Raw genomic sequence first — 10,446 nt, 5'->3', positions numbered from 1 at the left:
ATTTATTTATTTATTTATGTATATTTATCTTACCGCAATTAATTTGTAAACAGAGTAAAACTTCGAGTTTACAAATTCTTTTCCATTCCATCATTCGTTAAACGTGAAAAAGCAACTGTTCTATTATTACTCACACTTCTGTGTAGAAGAAAACCGATCACAAAAGTACATCTCGCATTGCGATAACTTCAAATACTCTCTCAAAGCATTTCTAACCATCCGTTTGGGCGAGAAGCGGCAAATATGTTGGGTCTCACGTCAACGAGTGAAATAAACCAAGGGTAGATAACGAGAAAACGAGGAATTTCAAGGAAAGGAATGCAAGGGAATCAGATTTGCGTGCTTCCGCGAGATTATTTTCGTGGGAATGAGTAGAAATCACCGGAGTGCCGACGTCGACGTCGACGTCGCGCTTTCTTCCCCTTTATAATGCCGCAAAATAATAAGAATTTCGTCTGCTTAGTCCCGCGGGTGCTTACATCCCTATTTATGACGACAGTATCTCGGCCTCTTTATGCCAGCTGCTGGCAAATATGCACGGCTCGATCCCCGAGTCTCCGAATATTTTCTTCTTCAACCCTCCTTGCCCAATCTTGCGGCAAAAGGACGATAATGGAGACAAAGTTATACATCCTTTCTCTCTTGTCCCCATTTTTTTCATTCTCCACCTAGCGATGATAGAACCGCGTACTGTGTAACCACTCAGCCCGATTTCGTTAAGTACCTCTGATTTCGATCGTGAAATAGCGAGCTCGTTAAGTTAAAAGTTACCACTTTTTAACTCCTTGCCGTACGAGTTTTTTAGTCGCCGTGTATGCTAACCTCAGCTGTCCTCTGTTTCGATACAGTGTTAAATAAAAAGAAGTTAACGATTTGTATTTGGTAATCGTCAGTCTTAAGTTGAAGCTGAAGTGAGAGCAAAAATATAAATTTAATAGACATATATTCCTTCTTTTGTCACATCTTGATCATATTCTGCACCACGAGTGTGACTCCTCATTTTAAAGCAAGGGGTTAAGCTACCTAATTGGAAGTAATATTTCGAACTCAATACAGTTACTTATTTCATTGGTACGTAAACATAAATTCTTTTTATTTTTCATTCGTAATATGTTTTTAATATTCTCAAATATTAAACGAACGTGGCTAAATGTCACTAATAGTGTTGGGATAACAGATGGTCCTAAGTGAGAGCTTAACAAATAGTCAAAGTGTCAAAGTTTCTAAAAGTGTCATTTCAGAAAACGTAGGTGCAAGTTATCAAATGAATGTAAACCATTTTTCTTTGTAATAGTAAGTATTATGTTTCTAAATAAAATAATGTAAATATTCCTTACTTACTACCTTCTTTGTCGAACTTAAACAACGCTAAATAAATTCTAATCAGATGTATGGAGACTTTTTCGTCCTTTTCGTAGAACTGTACAATTGTAAATCCACCTAATTTAACACTAAAAAGTTAAAAAAAATCTGTAAACCTTTACTTTATAATTCCAAATCATACGAATCACATCCAAAGACAATTCACCAAGCAACATCGAGAAATATCAAAGACTAATAATCAATTAATTTAACAAGATAACGCAGTGTTCTCAGAATTGTGTAACCAAAAATTTCTTCGATTACATAATTGTAGATTTTCGTGGTAACGATGATCATGGTAAAGTGAAAATGGAGGGACGAGCAAGTATGCGAAAACCAGTCGGATTGAATAAGTGACGAATATTTAACGTCATTCTTCCCTCGGTCGATTACTTTTCACATTTACGTGCATTAATTGCTTCACTTGAAAGTACGTTTTCCAATTAAGTAAAAAGCCATTGACTGAACATGACCGGCAATGGAAATGTTTCTTACGCAATTAACGTTACGTGAACCGTTTGCAGGAGTTTCGAAAGAGGCTAAAGAGGTTAATAGCACCAACTTCGTGTACCTCAGAAATTTGATGCTTTCTAGTTCAACTTGTTTAGCCTAAGATGTAATTGCCTGTACGTTTCGTGAAACTTAAAAAAAAAAAAAAAGTCATCCCTTGTGTACTCAAATACATATACACAGACGCGTGTACTAAATATGTACAATATACATACATATATACGGAAAAAGAGAATTCTCCGATGTTGTCGAAGTGGTGACATCAGAGTGTGTGCAAATTGCATAAACCTTTTCATAAAAACAAACAAGCCTTGATGACCTTGCAAAGGGAAACGGCGAAGGGAAAATGTCACGGGTAAAATGTACCACGGACAAACGTTTCGAACGAATATGTTGTTTGTCTTTTATTTACCTTCCGCTTTAAATATAAATTAAAAAGCGTAATGCACGGTTTGAAAGCAACGTAAACGATTTATCGCATTGACGGTTTAAATAATAACGGCACGCCTCTGTTTTACCGACATTTCGCGATATTTTAACGGATAGAATAAAAGTAGAAGTGTTTTACAAATTTTTCACACAATCATAATAAAATTCCAGTGTAAATACACGGTGGAGGCATATGTTTGCAAACTTTCAGAGATTTATTTAACGCAATTCATTGATAATTCCTACCGAAATGTACCTTTTTAATTATAATTAGATTTTGTAAGATTAACGCGAAGGTACAAGTATAACAGTAATTTGTGGCGTTTACTTAACTCCTTGACCTATGATTCTTTTTGCTGACTGTGCGTCTAAGCGTCGGTTATTTACTGTTTTACTAGTGTATTAATTAAGAAAAGTTAGACTCAGACTCGTGAATTAAAATGAAAGTTAGAATTAAAATTAATTTTTGTTACTAATATAATTATTTTTCACACATCTTGATCGTAATTTCTGCCACGAATCTAACACGTTGCTATAGGTTAAAGGGTTAAGGTCGCTGAATTTATTTTTTCACTCTCTACAAGAATATTGAAAAAAATATAGGGTTCCATTTAAAGAAATAGCGATGAACTTGAAATTTCGTAAAAAAATAACCTTGAGAATTAGCAATTTTTATTTGAAACTGAAAAATATTTAACGAGTGACATAACAAATTATAAAAGTATTGTGAATTGGGGTGCTATTTACTCGTTGAAATAACAAGCGTTTTATGTTCTTTCGTAATAAATTCGAAGTCATTGTTACAGTGTACATAATATAAAACTATTGCATAACTCTTAATATGCCATTTCTTTAAATATATGTACGTACTAGATACATATACACTGCCGCTCAAAGTTATTAGGACACTTGTCATTTTCTGTGAAACTTTTCTATCCCATGTAAATTATAAATATTAAATCGTATTTTTTTTTGGAAAATTCTATTGCGTATATATGTATATTTAACGTATTGTAGTTCTATGATTGTGAATAATTTAATTATTTAAGCCCTTGAAATTGTTAATATTTATGAGATATGTCTTCGCTGTGTCCTTCGTGAAAAACGTGTCCTAAGTTAGAAGAAAACTTGTGGAAAATCTTAGAAATAGTGTGGAGGAACATTACATCTGACACAATAGAGAAATTAATAGCCAGGATGCCCAGAACCGTAAATGATATAATAAAGACAAGAGGCGGATATATACACGAAAAGAAGATATAATTATTATTTAAGGTCTTTGGTAAGATATTTAATGGATTATTTATTGTATTATATACTCCAGTGTGGTGCGAAACAAAACATGTATCATTTAGTGTCATTCATTAATTGTTTCATAACATTTTTCAGACATTTGTTCAAATTAAGAAAGTGTCCTAATACTTTTGAGCGGCAGTGTAAATGCAAGAAAAAATTGTATAACTAAAGTGTTCTGTAAATAAAAAATATTCTTTTCGTGACTGCTACTACTGTATAATTTAATCCTATTAAGTGCTAATTCATTCTATATAGTGTTCGTAGTATTAACTTCGCATCGATGAAAGCTTTCTGATTAAGTAGAGAGTTACAGATTCAATAGTACAGTGTTAATGTGAACATCAACGAGTGTGTGTGTGTGTGTGTGTGTGTGTGTCCAATTGAACGTACGTACGCACTTACACTACCGGCCAGATGTTTGGAATCACTGTGCATTACAAGTTATACAAAAATTTCCAGAATAAAGTTAACAATTTTAAGAATATTTTAACCAATTTTTCCTCGTTCACATCAATTGAAATAAGGTAAAATACTATCGATTTCCGCAACATCAATTTCAAATCTATAAAAAATTAGCAGCGGATTCAATTTTACCGTAAATTAGCAGGTGATTCGAAATTTTTGGCCGGTAGTATATGTATGTGTATCGTACGTTGTATCGTACACACATTTGGTGCGTTGCAGCTTCACTTCAATTCACGTAATTAAGTCTAATTAATTACACGATTGCTATCGGATCGAAAGAATGTAGATCTGATATCTGTTAAATCCTTTCTACAAAAATACGGTGCTAACGTTAATTTAGTATTATTAAATGTTTTTCATGTAATAATTTATAATTATACTTTGTGACATATAATATTACATATGATTATTATACGTATATTATATCTGGTTCAATCAACAACGTTGAAACAATTGCAACTGAGCTAAAAGAGCGACGATCTAAAGCTCACACTTCTTAATATTCAGTCTAGAACAAAAAGCTTCTAATCTACCTAACGAATCTATGCATAGGGGCGTTAGGAAAATAAAAAAATGTCCTACATTCAATAGTTCCAGCCGATTGCGATAACATTCGAATCGTCAGGATAGACAGAGGTAACAACACAGACGTCGTTCTGTACATGTTACCTCTATTCTGAAGGAAAAATATACGTACACTGGACCATTGATAATTTCACCTGATCAGACAGGTATGGAACGAGTGTCTTAACAGCCTAAGATGTAAATTGAAAAGAATACACGAAGTTGGTGTCGATAAAACCATTAGATTCAGATTCATTAGATACACTTCACATAGTGACATTTTAGAAAACAATGGTTATTCTAGTACATTTCATTCTGAAAACGCTATTAATCTCACTTTGTACCCTCATTTTATCTTGTTCTCTCTTGTATGTCATCGTTATCTTCACCGAATCGTCACTCAACGAAAAGATTTCCAATACAGAGCTATGTAGGTATGAAGGGCTACATAATTTATTGTATGGACAGAAATTCGAACACGAGTTCTGTTTCACACGGTGAAGGAGTACTGAATGCTGTTCGAAAATTGCTATCGAATGAGTCAATCAACTTATCGTTTAGTGACGTTGAACATCTACTTGATAAAATTTCAACTATTCAATATCTCCAGATATATCTCCTATTATCGGTCGAATTAGGATTCTCTCTAGGGGACCTCTGTTTATGCCTGCATTATTCATTATCATCTTCAACATTATCATTATTGCTTCCTGAATCGGATTTTACATATTTGCTATTTTCATTTATTAGTTTCTCTTTCAGTGTTCTGTTTCTTCTTGTTATTCCTATTTTCCTTAGTTCGTCGTGTTTAGGTTTCTATTTTTCTCTTTTCCTTGAATCGTGTTCTCTATTATGTGTAATGCATGTTACCTGGTGACTTTATTCTCGTAAATAGAGAAAATAAAATAAGGTGCACAATATTCCTAATGTCTGCAGTGTCTCTAAAATCAATAGCACTTGTTAATAAAATGGAGGGAGAAAAGAAAAATTGCTCAGTCAAGAAAGAAATTTGGTCGATAAACGGATGAAAAAGATCGAAACGAAAGCTGTATGCGGATTGCAGACTATATTCTTAGGGGTTTGTAGCCTAAAACGACGCTGGCGTCGGTAACCATTTCGAGACAGCCGATCCATCAAACCAGCCCAGATCGAGGCTCTTAATACGCTCGAATTTCCCGTGAGGGCTACCCCCCGCAAGTAGCCTGAATGGATAGGCACGTACAATGGAATTATGGTTCCCCTATGTTCCTATTACTAAGCCATCTAGGTTATGCGTTCTATGTTCCATGGCTGGTCTCTTTTCGATGCCCTTAACGACACCCTTCACTGTTTTATGTCTTCCGCAAATAATCACTGTGTAAATGACCGTGCATTCGCCTCAAGTGCGAATGATCTTCGATCAAGGATACTTCCTTGTAATGTTCGATATGAATGATGAACGACACGTAGCGTGCTCGGGGATTTATGGATCATTTTGTTACCGTTATAATGTAACTACAGATTTGCAAGGTTTTCTCATCGATCGTATGAAATTATTTTACAGTCTATTTATACAGAGCGAGGCAGGACGCGTGATACAACCGGCCAAGAAGTGATTCTATATGCAAAAATAAACAGAAAATAAAGAATACAATGTTTTATACACTAAAATGTAAAATTGCACGAAACGAAGAAATTGAACAGTAACACGATTAATATCATAAAAATGTAATATCGTATTGTGAAATGTAATTTGCAAATTGTATAACTGGTTTGTAGACGTATGACCTGTTATTTGTTTCCATGAAATTCTAACGAAGGCGTTAAGATTAATTGACGGAAGAACATGACAGACTGTCCTATTTCATATTCTCTGGAAGCGATCCAGCAGTAAGTTTAGAACAGGTGTTCACATGGCCCTTACGCGAATCTACTGCACCTTTGACCTTTCTATTTTCTTCCAAGTTTCCCCACGAATCTCTGCATTGTTTCCTTCTTCAGCTGCATGTAATCGTAAATTTATTACAACAATCAATATTGAAACAGCACCTTAACCGAAGTCTTGCATACTTAATACATATAAATTGAATTTCTATGCTGAATATGGAAACTACGTAGAATCAGAAGTTTATCATTTAAAAGTATCTTATTTTATTCATTGCCAGTATGTTCCGTACGAATGAATTCATGTATTTTTAATCGTTTCTGAATTATTCAACAATTATAGCAAATATAAAATCATTCTATTCACATGTAGAATTTATGTAGGAAGTTATAAACGGTTTGAGTTTCCGTAATGGAAATGAAGATGTACAAATTTTAAGTGTTCCTAGTAAAGAGTATGTTAAAATATACTTTTCTTACATTGTTCAATTATTTTTTAGATATTTAATGCTATATTTGAAAAAGTTATTGTTTGTGTCTGTAAAGCAAAGTAAAGGGAGTATTCTAGTCTAGAGCGTCATTTTTTAGATCTTCTTTGAGATTTTTTTAAAAAGTAACCATAAGACTTTTTAGTATCACTTTTGCACACATATTTACTCATGTTTTAAGAATATTCACAAATTTTTTAATGTGATAATAATCAAAATTGACAGATGTTCATGTTTTAATCGTTTAATTTTTCTTGTATTTTTTAGATCCGAATTTCAAGGAACCAATTGCCAACGTAACTTCATCAGTTGGAAGGGAAGCTATTTTGTCATGCGTGGTTCAAGATTTAGCTGGATACAAAGTGAGTCACTAATTCTAATTATTTCCCCGAATTTTTTACGATCGGCTATATTGGACATACACTTGGCAATAAAAATTAAGAAGTAAAGCAATTTCACATAATTCAGTAAATACATGTCACCAAATGACATGAGTAAATTAATATTTCTTAAAGTATAAGAAACATATAACTTTTTGCTTTGGAAGGTGATCAAAATTATTACAAATATACTATAAAGGGGAGAAATTTGAGAAAAATTTTGAAAGAAATTTTAGGAAAGATTCTACGAGCCAAAATAAAATGAAAATCACGAGTAAAATGTAAGACGGAAACGGTCCGATCGGCACAACGCCGTACGGTCAGGCGAGCGCGTGCGCGGGGGATAAAAGACGAGCGCGTCTTTTGTCGTGCGAAGCGAGGGTACGTGAGAGACGTAGTGTGTGCATGAGAAGCGTCGTATAACCGCGACCTCGTGAAAAACGCGCGTGCTTGTAAAGACACCGAGAATCAACTAATAATAAAACTAAACCTAACATAAAAGTTGCTTCTGAGGCTTCAATTTTTAGTTATTAATAATTAAAGTCTGCGTCTGATTAAAGTATAAGAAAGATATAACTTTTCACATCGAGAAGTGATCAAAATTATTACAAATATACTATAAAGGGTGTTCAATCACTTTTGGGAGAAATTTAAAGGAGTGATTCTACCAGCCAAAATAAGACGAAAATCAAGAATAAAAAAATTGCGATTGAGACCTCGTTTCTTAATTATCAACAATTAAAATTTGCATCTGATAGGAAGTAGATCAGTGTCGTACCAAGCGAAAAAGGCACGCTTTCCTGTTAATAGAAACTGTCACAAGGACTGGCACAATTTTGCGAACATTTCACAATTTACATGAACATTTTCCAACTTGAATCGTGGAACGATATTAAACCCGCCTACTCGAAAAAATCCATGAGAGCATGTCGAAAACTACCCAATGGAATTTTCAAGTAGAAAGAGTGAATGCCTCTTCAAAACCCATACAGCATGCGCTATGAGTGTTCGCTACAACACAAACACGCACCATGATTGTCTCGACCGTTGAGTGTCCACAAAAATGCACAAATTCTGCTTCAGTTTCTAAAAGTAAAAATTGGTGATAATGAAGTTAGCTGAAAATTTGTTGTACGTCTACAACAGACGAACATACGATTTTCTAGATGTGTGTATACATGTTTGTGAGATTATTAAATTACCAAAGATTTCTAATATCATAATTTATTGGATTTACAAGTATGGACAGAGAAATCTACGAATTTTTCATATGTAGAAGCAACAAAACAAATTATCAGATTGTTTTTTTTCTAAGATAACTTATTTTTAATCTTTGTTAAAAGATAATTTGTCCAGAAAATTTATGCCAATCTTTAAGTAACCAAGTAAATGCCACACCTTAAAGCAGGAATTTATTTATTTTACAAAGTATGCATGTACCGTTTAGTTCTATAACTTTTCACAGTCTTTCTGGCAATTTGAAAATTCCATTTGACCAAAAACTTTGTTTTTGTTTTTTTTTCTTTTTTTAAAATCGAAGTTTCCATCTCCATATTTTGCAAGCTATTTGAGAATAATTTTTTATGATAAATTATCTTCTTCGTAAACACTATGTACCTTATTTGCTGTTTCAGTAACATTTTTCTCTTTTTGGTTAAAAACAAAAAATTACGTGCCAAAAGTTACTACATTCTGCTATTTAAAACAATACATTATACCCCCAAGAAGAAACTAGTTATTATAACGAATAAGCTTTCAAGGGATCTGTGAAAAAATAATCTCAGAATATACTCCAACTTCGTATATTTTCATCGAGTTTTACTCGAGCCACTCAGAAGCCAAAGTAATTAACTCCACTTTTTGATATTCTTCTAAGTTTAGTATCAAAGCACATACTTGGTGTTTAATTTTTCACAAATAAAATAAATTTAATAAAGTTTCTTTAATAGAGTTAGTCACTTTGGCTTCTGAGTAGCTTATTTGTTTCTACGTATTCAAACAGTAGGCTAATATTTCGGGTAACCTAATAGAATCAGATGTAAACATTTCCATTCAGATTTTAGCAAAACTCAATATAAATCTTCCAAGCGATAAGTTAATCCTTTGAACTGCAAATTTTTTAAAAAATTTTCTTTTCAATAACTCCCTATTATTTTAAGAATTTTATTTGAAATGCACTTCAAAAGACATTTGATCGATAGGAGCCAATTTAAACAATTTTTTTTACTAATTATATTGAAAATAGCATTAAGGATCGTATATATGTGTACCTATCGTTCATCCAGGTAAAAAAATATTGCAAAATATAATACATATTTAAATTAGCAATTTAAAAATTACTTCATTTATACCTGTGAATAAAACTGACGTCAAGTCACGCTCGACAAACGAATCCAAAGGATTAAAACTTCGAAAGCACATTTAATTCTAATCGAGCGCTCTATAAAAATCCGACAACCTAATCGAATCAAATGTAAACCTTTTCATTCAGATTCTAGCAACAGTCGATAACAAAGCTCCGAAGCTGCAAATTCGAAACTTCGAAACTATATTTAACTTTTGTCAAGCGCTTTAGAAAAATTAAACTTCCGCTAGCACCTAACTTACACGTAACAAGTTGTTCCACGGCAAACTTGTAAAATAAACGAAACAAGAAGAACCACGCGCAACAATGCCGTGCAACTTCCCGTAATGTAGTAAAGAGCAATCAGAGGTTCAAGCGCCTATGGAAATCAAGCAAGAACCACAACTGCGTCGAGTCGAACTTCCGGCCCGTTCGCGTTAATGGCAAAGCCGGGGCGCTATCCTCGGCAAAGATATTCGAAGGTCTGTAATTTATAGATCGGCGTAAATCCGAATTGGCAGGTTGAACCCGGTTCGAATTAGCTAAGATCGACGAGCTGCGTTCTCGAGACGGCAAACACTCGAATCTTATCGGTTTCCATCGAGACGGCATTCTTGCCCTTCGTATCTCATCCCCTAATTAGCGGCTTCAAAGAAGCTATTATTGCCGTGGAACATTTTCGTTCGACCCACTCTGGCTGATTCGGTCTCAGCCCGAAAATTACACACGTAGACCGAATAAAATT

General features: G+C 33.8%; 1 protein-coding gene across 1 annotated transcript in view; it reads left to right on the top strand.

The window, feature by feature from the left end:
- LOC108574495 (limbic system-associated membrane protein-like) overlaps positions 1-10,446 on the top strand; it is a 169,669-nt gene that overhangs the window by 42,072 nt on the left and 117,151 nt on the right. Inside the window, exon 2 of the mRNA XM_017937100.1 lies at positions 7,245-7,339. Coding sequence (XP_017792589.1) covers positions 7,245-7,339 — 95 coding nt within the window. The remainder of the gene's footprint in view (positions 1-7,244; positions 7,340-10,446) is intronic.

This window comes from Habropoda laboriosa, unplaced genomic scaffold (genome assembly GCF_001263275.1).
Source record: "Habropoda laboriosa isolate 0110345459 unplaced genomic scaffold, ASM126327v1 scaffold193, whole genome shotgun sequence".
NCBI classification, from domain to species: Eukaryota; Metazoa; Arthropoda; class Insecta; order Hymenoptera; family Apidae; genus Habropoda; species Habropoda laboriosa.
This window is presented reverse-complemented; position numbering and strand designations above follow the sequence as displayed.